Source organism: Labrus bergylta, chromosome 20, assembly GCF_963930695.1.
Source record: "Labrus bergylta chromosome 20, fLabBer1.1, whole genome shotgun sequence".
Lineage (NCBI taxonomy): Eukaryota > Metazoa > Chordata > Actinopteri > Labriformes > Labridae > Labrus > Labrus bergylta.
This window is the reverse complement of record NC_089214.1, coordinates 20,039,840-20,053,162: the sequence shown is the minus strand read 5'-3', so window position 1 is coordinate 20,053,162 and position 13,323 is coordinate 20,039,840. Positions and strand designations below refer to the sequence as shown.

The following is a 13,323-nucleotide window of genomic DNA, read 5'->3' as shown; positions in this document are numbered from 1 at the left end:
AGATCAAGATGGCAGGATAAGTAAAGTCAATGCTCAAAGCAGCAAGGGGTGAGAGGGCTGAGAGATGGAGTGCTTTATGGAATAAAAATAAGACATAAATATGTGAAAGCTGCACAAAACAAATCTGTAAGACATAAGGCAGAAGCCACAGAAGAAGCCTTTTGACTGTGAAGACAAAGAGTAGAGTTGTATAGATATGCTGACCTGTATGCTTATCCTTTTACTATTTCACCTGCTGCAGACTGTAAGAACATGCTGGCAGATTTAAGTGAATGAGTAACACGAGAGTCTCAGGAGGAAATCCCCTGAGGTGAGTTTGCCCTTTTCACACTGGACTCGACCAGTATTACCATTGAAGTTAAATGTAACTTCAATGGTAATACTGTGACACAACAGTATTTTGAAAATAGTCTCTGTATGTAGCCTAACACAAGAAACCAGAACAACTCTTACCCACTTCTACAGATTCTGCATTTCTAAGCAAAATCTCTCGTCTCTTATTAGAGATAAGTATTCTCCTTGTTGTTTCATTATTTTTGCAAGAACTTATATTTACTACTCGTGTATTTATGTAAATGACAAATTCTTGGCATTTGACTTTTGTCTTAAGATTAAAAAATCACAATGGTTATAATTTGCCAACCCTTGACTGTGTACTTTTAAGTTCCTGGTTTGACCACCAGATGTCAGTGTTGGCCAGCTGATGATGCTTTCAGGTCTGTTGAGTTAATCAAATCTTTTGAGTTAGACTTGAGGAATATTCACATTTTTAGTAAGCTTGATCACAAGTGAACCGCTATGTTCTCATTTTGAAATAGATAAACTGAGAGTGAAATGATTATGATAACTTTCAAAATGACAGCAAATAACACACCATCTTTTATTTACAAATATGATTATCATTTGGCTGAAATATTAATGCACTGGACTTTTTTAATTAAAACTTCTGAAATTGTCTCATTGAAGGGCTCATTCGCCAAGAGGACTGTTACTCGTACACTTCAGTGATTACCTTTCCTGTTAGTGGCAGCTCAAGTATTCTCTTTTAGAGGATTTGTTGTTATCACTTCAGTACCCACCACAGAGTTGGAGTATGCTCCAAGGCCTCAGCATAATAGCCTCTGTGAATGTGTGTGGTTTTGACTGTGAACCCTGCTTGGCATCAGACTGCCTTGTTAGGTCCAGATTTATTTGGTCAGACATGAAGCAAAGTCATGTGGACCACCCTGCCTCCATGAAACAGGGACACAAGACCACATCCTCTCTGAGAAGCCGAGACACAAAGCTGCACTTGTGCGCATGCGTGACGTCCATAGACTGTAATAAATGTAAGTTTCCCCTCTGTTTTTAACCGGTTCAATTACAATATTTTAACAGCGCAGTTTTAAGCCTCATGTTGGGTTATGTAACCTTTTGAACCGGATAAAAGTCTCAGTCTCTCAGTCATCGTAGCCATCATTAAGTTTTATGCTTTGTTTTTAGCCTGATGGCTCGGCTAGTTAGACACTTAAAAGTGGCTTACCTAACCTCCTTATTGACAATTTCAAACTGTTTTGGAACAGCTCGTACTTCCTCAGAGCGAAGGAGTCAATCCGAACTGGATAGGTGACCGCACATTGGCAGCCAGCATACAGTACTACAATCAACTACACGTGCGTGACTGTTTACATACCACACCCCATCTGAACTTGCATCTACTTCTACGCACAGACTCATGAACTGGATATATATATAAATATACATATACCAATCTTGGTTTTCTGTTATTATTAACTCCAACCCATCAGTAGACATTTTAATAATCTATAGACCACCCAAACCAAGCAGTGTTTTGATCCAGGTATTTGCTGACTTTTTCATATTCTTCGTCCAGGTTTGACAAGGTTCTTTTAGCATTCTATGGTCACCTTGGACTCTTTTAACATCACACTCAGGCAGCTGAAGTTCAAACATACTCAAAGGTCACACCCTTGATTTGGTTTCACACCACAGTCTCAGCCCATACAACTTTGAAGCTATAGGATATCTGTGTGTCAGATCATTAACCAGTTTTATTTAGTGTGGGTTGTATCATTTTGTACTTGTTCTTAACAGTACACCCGTCTCTCGTCATGTTTTCACACCTACATCTGCTAGCCGATTTCTAGGCTTTGTACTCCTGTTTTTTTAAACTGCTTTTTATCACAGAGGAGCTGGTCCAATTCCAATCATAGCTGTCAGACCACTTGGATTCAATTGCTCTGTACAAAATCAAAGATTCTTCAAAAACATCTCAGCCTTGGCTTAATGATGCGATCAAAAAAAGCGACGCAAGAAGCGAGAGCATCCTTCTAATCTAATTTGATGTAACTGTCCTAAACCCAGAATTATATATTCGGTTTGTACTTGTGTCTATCTCCTCTGTACAGATAACCAGCTCCTGCAGTTTGGGAAGCTTGTGAGCACCTCAAACACCTATGAACCCGTCGCCCCTGGAAGCCCCAGGAAGCCTGTAACCGTGACAACAGACCAGCCTCTGCTCTGGAGCATGGGGATTCACAAGGACAAGGAATGATACTGAAGAAGTCTGTGTTATCGTTCCAGTATTTCACAACTCATGACACAAAAGTATTTCTCTACAGCTGTTAGAAGTTATCATGACCACAAATAACAGAACTTAAATGTTTTTAATTAATGAGTGATGTGATGATCAGCTCTGCTAGAGCGCTAAGAAATGCTACTTTGAGTATTGATACAATCTTTGCCAAAGAATATTCTGTTTTCTATGAATACATGTATGATCTCATTAGCTTCAAAATGAAACCTTTAGAATCCTGTCCTCTAATCAATCCGCAATTCAAGCCTTCTTTTTAACAATATGATCACCTCCTTTTGAACACATTTTGATTTTAAACAAGTTAACTGACTGATGGGTAATTTTCCTTAAGCTGTAAGTATATTGTAGAAGTTTAGTCCCCATATCCACTGGTTGTCACCCTTGAAATGTGTGCATGTATATGCCTTGTTTCACAGCCTATACAATATGTGCCTTTGATAGCTTGTTCTCACTGACCTCTTGGCGCAACCATAAAAATAATGTCTTGTAAGTTTAAATGACATGGAAAAAACAGAACATTGAATATAAATGATGTGTGCCTTTGACTCGTTTAATGATGTACTTCTGAAAGATTTGACAAGGTTCAAACCAAACCGTTTGCGTGATGTTGTGAAAGCAGCATATTTTAAATTGACTGGACGAATCAGATGATGGGTTTCCATTTGTTTTATTTACACAGCGAAATAGAAATGTTGTGCACAGAATGTAAAAATGTCCTCCCTTCAGTCCCCAATCACACCAGCCCAATAACACGTTGCATCATCATCATTATCTCCAGAATTGTTTGTCCGGTCTTGGTTGAGTCAGGATTTAACCACCACTAGAAGGAAAATAAAAAAAGGCACGAGTTAGAGACAGGATGGATCCAAATGGTACAAGAACCGAAACATGTTCCTGTAGTCTTCAGTTTGAATGACCATACAAACGCACAAAATGTGTGTATCACTGTACCACTTCTTCAAGAATGTCTTACTGCACAAAACAATCGAACTTCTGCACTAACAAAACTCATGGATAAATGGTATTTCAATGATGAGTCTTAAAAAATAAAAACATAAATTCAACCACAGTTACTGTGTTTGTTTGTTTTTTTTTTCCTTTCTATTTGCGTGTGTGCTGATAGGCAATGGGACAACAACCAATCATAAAAATATCAGTGTGATTATTCCATTTCCAATCCAATAATGTGATAAATCAAATAATGGCCTTTAAATTAATCTTATTATTACAGTAAAATAACAAATGTGTCTTATGCAGAAGGTTACACATGAAAGACGTTCGGTATTATTTGGTCTCTCAGTAAAGGATTGTCCCTTAGATGATTCATGCTAGAGAAATGTTGATAAAAAAAACATAACATTTAGTATTATTGCTGTTGTTTAGCCTGTAAAGCATTTGTTCTATGAATATCAATGAATGCTGACACTGCGGCGTTAAACCCAATGTGACTTAAATGAACATGTATTTGCAGTAAGAACATAAAGACAATGAAGCAATGGCCTGTCTGTCAGAGAAACACCCCCTCTCTCTCTCTGATGAGCCGTCATGATAACAGTGACACTTGAATATCTAGTCAAGACAAACCTAATCAACTTCTCTTAGTCTTCCTAATCATGCTTACTTTGAAAGTATCTGTCATTAGAAAAAGTCCTAAGCAAATTTTGTAAATTAGACACCACATGTGTATCATCTAAGTAAAACATGAGACTGCTGCTTACACAATGATGTTGTTGATGGGGATGTGAATGAGTTTGACGAAGAAACCGATGAAACCCATGATGGCAAACCCAATAGCTGTGGCCATGGCGATCTTCTGGAATTCTGAAAGAGGGGACACATTTGACAGATACAACAAATGAATAAGAGCCCAGACTAGAGACAGGGTAGCTGAATGTGATGAAGCAACAAAGACAGGGCCAAACACAGATAAACCTACCTTTTCTGTCGGGTTTTGTGCACCTCTTTACCAGCCTTATTGAGTCTTTGACGAACTGCCGGCTGGGCTCCACAAACTGCATAACCTGATCCATTGTTTTAGGCTGGAAACAGAAACAGAACCAGTGTTAAAAGGGCCGGACTGCTTTCAGTGCTGACGTTGACTTCAGCACCCTGAACCTTGTATGTGCCCCACCACGTCAGAATAATCAAAAATAAATGAACATCTCATCTTATAATTTCAAATAACATCTTATATTATCGATAAAATGTGCTTCCTGTGTGAAGAAAATGATTTGCCGTAAGTTACGTTAGTCGTCTTATCGCTGCTGGCTGTCGTAAGAAAATGTATAAGGCCGACGTAACTGGGTTTAACTGGACATATACAATAAACAAAGCAAACACTAGTTAGTGGGTTAAAAAGTTGTTTAAATACAATGTAATTAATTAGAAAACTACCCTTCTTACCTGTTTCTGAGGTCGTGTTAGATGAGAAGACAGACAGACGAGTGAGGGCCACGTAGCTTTCCACCAGCTTGTTAGTAAGAAGAGCTGACGTAGACTTAGGACGCGCATGCGTACAGCGTCTCTTTCTTTTTTTTCTATGAGCTTCATTTATTGTCCACACTGCCGCCTACAGGCGAGGAGGTTTTCCAACTCAAGTTTTCAAACAGAGGCTGCAAGTGTATCCACATCACTGTCTATAATCCACACTCACTTTCCTAATTATTTCACGCTTTGACAAATAGATAAGGGGGAGGGGAGGGGGGGGTATCTTAATGACATACGAGACATTACATTTTCCTTTTTATTCTATATCACCACAATGTGTAACCAGATCTGCTTGCTGTGCTTTTGTCTTTATTATTTTTTTACAATTAAATACTTCATGCATAATTGTAATAATAGTCATCATATGGCAGCATGTTTTCTTTTCTTATTCATACCTTTGAATAATTGTGACTACTTTATTACTTTACTAGAATATGTTTGTTTCACAGAAAAGCAGAAATGAGATCTTCACTGATACAAAGGAAGGCTAAATAAAACTTATAGCATTTATTTTTGGTGTCCGATTAAAAAAATTCCTCACTCTGTAATAATTAACTTAATGTTCCAAATTGTAAATGTAAATCATGGTTGTAAATTAATGAGTAAAATTAATTTAGAAAAATAAAATAATTTTTGTTGTCATGAAAACAGGACAGCTTTGCGATGGTGTATTTTGGCTTTTGGGTATTCATTTATCTAAAACATATGGGCCTACATACATTGCTTTGAGGGAGCATTGATCCGACTTGTTACCCCAACCCTTGCTTAAACCACATTCCTTTAGTCTTTAATAATCCCTCATGTGATTTAGATTAAGATGAAGTTTCGAAATAGAAGTTTGAGTTCTCATGAACTTTGTTTTCTACCAAACTGCCAAAGCAGCAAAATACCACTGTTTACCTATTATAGTGGTACATTTAGTTAGAAAAGTAGAGAACAATACTCCAGTATGCTACAGGCAGCAGGATTCAAACACGAGTATCTAGAGTTTAGAATACTCATTCTAGATGTACAGTAAAAATACATTTGAAAGCTTTTCTTTCACACTTTTGAAATTCAAAACAAAGTCTTTAATAAGGATATATACCAACAAACAGTACGAAATATATGTAAAAAATCATGCAACCTTGTTTGATAAATACAATTTAACTAAATTAAAAGATTCATTTTGATATTTTTTATAATTAAAAAGAGCTCTTGACAGTGATCTACTGACTCTCACACTGGACTTTTGAGGGACCAGAGTCATAAAGTTTATATTTACAGATACATAAAAGGGTGTCCTTCTACTGCACAGCTTTTGCCACTTTTCACTGCCACGTGATACCGAGCATGTTGCAGCTGATGTCCCACAGTTTTTGGGCCACGTCGTCATCAGAAGCAGCCCTGGAACACGCAGCAGGAGCACAGTCACTGAGCATGGAAAAACAGATGGACCGTTAAACACTGTGTGCTGCATTTGCGGCAGTGTTAAAAAGAGTCACATTGTTAACCCTCAGCCTCATGAAGTATCTCATTTTTGTGAGTCAGCAGGTAGTTATATCACACAGTATGAAGCCAGCATTAAAAAAAGGCTCTTTATAACCAATTGTAGTTTGGCTGAAATAATGTGTGTGTGTACCTGAAGTACCCTCCGCTCAGGCTGTCCAGGCGGGGCTCCACAGCACAGTAGATGGTGGTCTGTGCTCCCTCCACTGTGGTCTTGGTGAAAATCCGGAAAATTTTCACTGCCACCTGTATGCACTGGTGCTGGTGCCTCCACAGGTCGGACTGCACCACCCCCGGGTGCAGAGAGAACACAGTCACTCCTGTACCTGCAGCACAGATACAAGCGCCCACACAGATGCAAAACAATGTTGACATAATTCAAACAAGTATGACCAAGAATGTTATTAACATATGCACACACTGCTATGATTTGCACATATTTCGGAGCGATGTGCAGGTCTTTTCCAAACAGCTGCTATACGGGAGACTGAGAAAAGTGTGACTAAAACAAAGAACAGTCTTTTCAGCCATACTATCTTCTTCTTGTTCAATGCCATCCCTTCCTTCTATTGTATTACCACAGTATACTCTCTATGTTTCAAAGCTAAAAGAAAAATACTCCACATCTGGAGAATGCATTAGACTGCAGGGTTGTCATATTAAATTGATTTTTTTGCTATTAAAGACAAAAAAGGATCAAGGCAACAGCATGATAATTTCCAGTGAAAATCTGGAATCTGTCATTGAAGTCTTTCCACAGAGGGAAAAAAAAGTCAACCAAATAAAGATGAATACTTTTGCAAGCTGTCCAGTATAAAACTGACTAAATCTCTGATTTCCTGACTCGCATATTTTGGCAGTAACCACAAAGGCTCTTCCTCTCTCTAACAATAATAAATGTTCCCATCAGATTTTAGCCATCAAGACTACGTTAAGATTTTCCCAACACAATGTCTTTTTTTAATGCATGTTGGTGTTGAAAACATGACCATCACCTTGCAACCGTTTGGCAAGCGAGCGAGCAAACATGACATTAGCCAGCTTGCTCTGTCCGTAGGCCTTCATGGTATCGTAACTCCTCTCACTGTTGATGTCGTCCAGACGCAGGCCGGTCCAGGTGTGGGCCACTGATGCGACTACAACAACACGGGCAGGGGCTGAGCGCTTCATGAGGTCCAGCAGCAGGTGAGTCAACAGGAAGTGACCTGAGGAATCAGAACAGCAGAAAGTGAAGAAGAAGAAACCCACTTATGCTGTCCACTGTCTCATGCTAACAAAATACATTTCACAAAAAATCATTATAACACAACCCTGTCATGGATTTTTACTCATCAAGAGGTTTGAAAATCGTATCCTGAAGCTCAGATATAAACAGATTTTGATATGCCATGATGCTGATATAAAGATGAAGCATTTAATGTGACACCATTATCACCACTTCCCACTCATAACCTGTTCACTGAATATATAATACCATCTCCATCATGCACTCCAGGCCTCAAAAAGAAGAAACCCTCGAGCGACACATACTCTACTTATGGCCTAATTTAATCTGTACTAGCAAAATGCTGTTGTTAATTCATCAACTTAAATACGAGGGTTCACATGTTTGTATCGGCAACAAAAAATCCACCACCAACTCATAAAACATGCCACACAACGTTAACTTTTTTGAAAAAAAAAAAAAGGACTCTGAATAGAGCCTTGTGACGGTTGGAGCTGTAACACAGTATGAGACATCACCACTGACTGTGCCAACAGGATGCTATCTCGAGTCCTCATACTGCTGCTGTGTTTCTCATGTGTAAAAATAGTATTGTCACTGCACTGACAGTCTTGTAGCCTGTGTTAGGATTTTATGTGTCTGAGCAGAGAGTCCCCATAAAGTACCCTCAATGTGGACCTACAGCATTGCTGCAATTCCTCAATAACTATCACTGAAATTATTTTTATCTGAATAGTATTCAAATGTATAATATTGAAATCAAAAGGAAATGGGCCAAACTATTCCCCCCTCCTCCCTTTTGTTTATTCATCTGAAGATGGTCTTTGTGCAAATCTGTCTTTCTTTCAATCACTAACTCACTTCAGCTGCTCACATACTTCCAGTTCAAAGTGGGATATTTATGCCTGTTACGCCTCGCCTGCAGTGTATAACGTGCAGAGGTGGAATGCTGGGGGGGAAGTCGTTCCACCTCTGAGCTGGCATCGGAGGTAGGAACAGAGGCTGAAGTCGGCAAGGTGGAACAGAGTCCGGTGTGTGTGTGTGTGTGTCTGTGTGTGTGTGTGTGTGTGTGTGTGTGTGTGTGTGTGTGTGTGTGTGTGTGTGTGTGTGTGTGTGCGCATGCCTCAGTTTGAGTCTATGTGATTCCCCGCTTTTTGTTTAGATGCCGTGCCTCTCGGGCTTTCACAACACTGCAACTCATTGTAAATATGCCACACAAGGACACCAATATTACGCCACTGCGGAAGCAGCACAAAGACGTAGTGATGGCTAAACATCAATGCAGCGTTGTTGTGTTGTTAAATTGCGTGTTTCTGCATTTCGTAGTACACTTTGGATTTGATGCAATGCTAGAGTCACAAATGGTTGCAATGGTTGCCATTCCAGGTCAGGGACCAGACATGGCCGCCATGACACAAACAGATATGTTACTCTCGTCTTCTTTAATTCTTCTTTGCATGCACAACAAATGGAAGTGGCAAACTACTACCCGACCTGTTCTTGCAAACATTATGCTTGTGTTCACCATTCCCTCAGTCTCTTAATAAGTACGGATTCACATTGTGTTACAATCCAGAAAAAATAGATAACTCCAAGAAATGATCAACTACTCGCCCACTGTATCCAACATAACTCTTTAAAGCATAATATCATCCATGTGGTGCGACAATTATCAAGAAACACACGCACAAATCTGCTTTTTAAAGACTGTTCTGTGTCAAACAGAGTGGAACGGCCCTTTATGTTAACATTTGAACTCTCTGAAGGAATCTTGATGTCCTAACTATTGTTCTGCCTTTCCTGTCTAACTGTTGACCTAAACAAAAGGCAGAACATGTGTACATGTAGCGGATGTTTTTGACTGTACAGGAACGTGTTCACGTGTGTGGTAACCATGTGCGAGCACAGTTCACACATGTTCCAGTGTTTCTCAGCCAGTGACAAAAATACCACCGATGCGTAGATCATTTGGAAGTGAGCCATTGTTCAATTCTGAGAAAACTCACACAATAAAGAAAGCAGCTTGTATTGGTCTGACTGGTTGTACAATGTGTTTACAGCTTGATAAGGGTGCACATTTTTTTTTCTTGATGAATGACTTACCCAAATGATTGACCCCTAACTGCATTTCAAACCCGTCAGCAGTCTTGGAGTAAGGACACATCATGATGCCAGCATTGTTTATCAGGATATTCACTTGTTTCTCCTCTGAAACATTCACAAAAAGAGAGAGGAAAAAGTCAGTGATAATCAAGAATCATGTATTAATTAAATGGCAGACAGATATTTTGGGTCGGATTGTAATCAATGGTTAATTAAATACCTTTGTTGATGTGATCAGCAAATGCTCTGATGGATTTGGTGTCAGAAAGATCGAGTTTCCTGATCACCAAATTCTCATTTCCCGTGTCTTCCAAAATCTCTGTCCGTGCCTCCTCTGCCCTCTCCAGGTCCCGGCATGCCATGATGATACGTGCGCCTAAAGAAAACGAGAAAATGACAGAAGGCCTAATTGTTGTTATGTTCTCAGTTTCCTGCCACGTTTTAGAACGTATAGCTCAACAGAACTCAAAACTTGAGGTTCAAGAATCAACAAGTTAAAAAACATGAACCCATGGTTAGTTGGCAGACTCTTGTTGAAGTTTAGGTTTTATGTTTGTGATTCAAGTAAACGATATAAACTTGACAATAATCAGACATAACCAGGCATTTTAACAATCAGACATGAAGGCACTTACCAGTACTTTAAGTTAATTAGGTTAACATCCTTTCAAGTTTGCAAACTCAAAATTACAAAAGCATTGTACATTTGTCTGCATACAAAGCTACCTACTCAAATGAAGGAGGGAGAAAATGTGTGTGGGTGTGTGGGTGTGTGGGTGTGTGGGTGTGTGCGTGTGCTTTGATTCTCCTCTAACATTCTCTAAACTCTCATTCATTTAGCCAAATGCCCCGCTCACATGAACACAAGACCCTCTCAGCTGTGTCATTCTCATTCACCTCTGACGCAAATTACGCTGCGTTCTCCTTAATGAGCCCAGAGAAGGGGGCTTGGACAGCAAACACACACACACACACACAAGCATACACAAGCACACACACACTAACTAAACATGCATGGCCACACAAACAAACACTACATGGAAAGACAACTCCCCCCCAACAACGCCACACACACACACACACACACACACACACACACACACACACACACAAAGTAGCTGCTGTGCCCGGCAATTATGAAAGAGGAGAGCCATTAATCAGTTGGAGCGGAGCGTCTGTCTCCCATCAGAGTCTTTGTTTCGCCCCTGCTGTTGCCATATGGGAAAACACAATTGTTCCCACATTTCCCTGTTAGCTTAGTTCACCCTATTAAAGACAAAATTAAATAAAAAAGTGAGAATGGAGTGTTAATGCTGCGTGAAGTTAAAGAGCATGCAGCAAGATGAGTACACAGTGTTCTGCATGCATACATAATGTCAGTATGCAGATTTGAGAAAATGCAAATAATAATTTCAGTCTAACTAACATGTTATTGTAACAGTGTTTGCTCATTTCCCTTTTCAAACATTAACTTTTGACAAGGATGAGTAAATATTCACATTTCACTTTGTCAACAAGGAAAATGTCTGCAAAACCCAAACAAGTAAATGTTGGAGACAGTTGAGATTCAGTTAGATTTGACTGATACAGCACCCAAGGAAACACCTTCTAATATGAATCCCTGCTAATCTAATCATTATGTCATCATGTTTTTTTTTTTTTTTGCAGGATCTATATTAACTGGGACATTATACAGTAAACAGACAGGGCAGTCTCCAGAAACAAGGACGACAGGATTATATGTTTCCTCTGGTAGTGAGCAGTCTCTCTTATCCTGTCCTTTTCTCGTTTTACATTTCAAGTGCTTACTAAATTAACAGACTAAATCAAAATTGCAGTGTGTGTGATTGTGTGTTCGTGTGTGTGTGTGTGTGTGTGTGTGTGTGTGTGTGTGTGTGTGTGTGTGTGTGTGTGTGTGTGTGTGTGTGGTGTGTGTGTGTGATTGTGTGTTCGTGTGTGTGTGTGTGTGTGTGTGTGTGTGTGTGTGTGTGTGTGTGTTTTTGGGTGCACCCTCCCATGTCTTTTTGTTTCCTGTCTGGCTCAGGAGGGGAGCGGACCCTCACAATGCTCCCTCTGTCCCCTGGATGCCTCATCTGTCTTCCATCACTTGAACTGGTGAAGTGTTAAACAGGACGCTCATTTGGTTAACACAGCCTCAGTCCCTTTTTTCTTTTTCATCTACCTAATGTGATGAGCTTGAAACATGTTTGAGGTTATTCCCATAAAAACAAACAAGGTATAAACAAAGCGAATAAGCCAAAAAAAAAAAAAAGTGGGATTAAACCTGATTGTATGGTGCAGGTCTGAGGACCGAGTGCACACATAAAGATCACGCTTTGTAGCTTTAAACCACCCCCGTATTAGACGTGCTTAACTCCAGGGGGGGGGGAAAGGGGGATGTTTAAGTAGGGAAAATTAAATTTAACATGCATCACTGTGAGTATAGACTGATGCAGGTGGGGACATACACACACAGCCTGACAAGCCTGGGCAGTACCTCTCCCTGCCAGGTCCCTGGCAGTCTCTTTTCCAATACCAGTGTTGGCCCCCGTGATGATGACTGTTTTTCCATCCAACCTCTCTTCAGATGACCAGCGGTTACAGCACACACTCCTGAACAACACACAGCAAGCAAAGCGTCAATAGAAGAAAGACTCACAAATATATACATTTCATAGATTTTTGTATGTCCCTTTAAAATCAACTGGAACGTTTCTAATCCCCACTGCTGTTTGTTTCAGTAATCTGATTTGTCAGATTGTACACATTCAGTCTAAAATGTGATCCTGTATGGAATTTAACCACTAAATTGATCAACAAACCCCTAACACTGGTGACTCTTTTAACAGTGCCATGTTGGCATATTTTTGCTACTTTAAAGCATGCTTCTTGTACACATAATAATTAGTCGGTGTTTACATTTACTAGTTGTTAATATGATGACAACATTCATTTTTAATTTCCTGAAAATGTTATGTTCAAAATCAGTGCAACAGATTAAAAGAAGCAAAACCAATGAGGAGGTCGCAATCAACAGTTTTTTTCAAATCCTCTCGACACAAATAATTAGCAGGCACAGAAAAACGACCAGGATCGACAAGTCTAATCTGTTGCCAAATCTGCCTGGAAGGGTGAAGTGTAACCCCCTCGCCCCCTCCCCTGAAATTTCTGACATTCCTGCTACAACAATTGCCAGCCATCTAACATTTGCCTCATTTTCTGTATTCTGTATTTCTTCTTACCTGAAGTACATTCTTCCTCAAGAGCCTTAAATTTCCACCCCAGGATCAAGTGAGCCACTTTAGCAAGAAATGAATTTACCTCCCTCAGCGCTCTCTGACACAGTTCATCAACGGAGTCCGTGCCTGTCATGCATCCTCCGCCCCGCCCACCGCGTCATCACAATATCACGGCTGGACCAATC

The 13,323-nt window shown here is 39.8% G+C and overlaps 3 protein-coding genes across 5 annotated transcripts in view; 1 reads left to right on the top strand and 2 right to left on the bottom strand.

Moving 5' to 3' along the window:
• tpk1 (thiamin pyrophosphokinase 1) overlaps positions 1–3,665 on the top strand; it is a 50,122-nt gene extending 46,457 nt beyond the window's left edge. For all 3 annotated transcript variants that reach the window (XM_020630982.3, XM_020630983.3, XM_065948757.1), the window contains one exon: positions 2,409–3,665. In XM_020630982.3, coding sequence (XP_020486638.1) covers positions 2,409–2,554 — 146 coding nt within the window. In that variant the 3' untranslated portion in view covers positions 2,555–3,665. The remainder of the gene's footprint in view (positions 1–2,408) is intronic.
• Positions 3,248–5,154, bottom strand: sec61g (SEC61 translocon subunit gamma). The gene is made up of 4 exons (XM_020630984.2): positions 5,000–5,154; positions 4,533–4,635; positions 4,315–4,417; positions 3,248–3,416 (listed from the first exon to the last, which is right to left on the bottom strand). Exons 1-4 carry the CDS (start codon positions 5,144–5,146, stop codon positions 3,407–3,409), a joined length of 363 nt encoding a protein of 120 aa, XP_020486640.2. The 5' UTR covers positions 5,147–5,154; the 3' UTR covers positions 3,248–3,406.
• Positions 5,155–6,130: 976 nt separating this feature from the next.
• On the bottom strand, positions 6,131–13,276 carry zgc:112332 (uncharacterized protein LOC553712 homolog). The gene is made up of 7 exons (XM_020630991.3): positions 13,142–13,276; positions 12,397–12,512; positions 10,120–10,275; positions 9,900–10,004; positions 7,567–7,776; positions 6,705–6,897; positions 6,131–6,496 (listed from the first exon to the last, which is right to left on the bottom strand). Exons 1-7 carry the CDS (start codon positions 13,150–13,152, stop codon positions 6,394–6,396), a joined length of 894 nt encoding a protein of 297 aa, XP_020486647.1. The 5' UTR covers positions 13,153–13,276; the 3' UTR covers positions 6,131–6,393.
• Between the last annotated feature and the right edge of the window lie 47 nt (positions 13,277–13,323).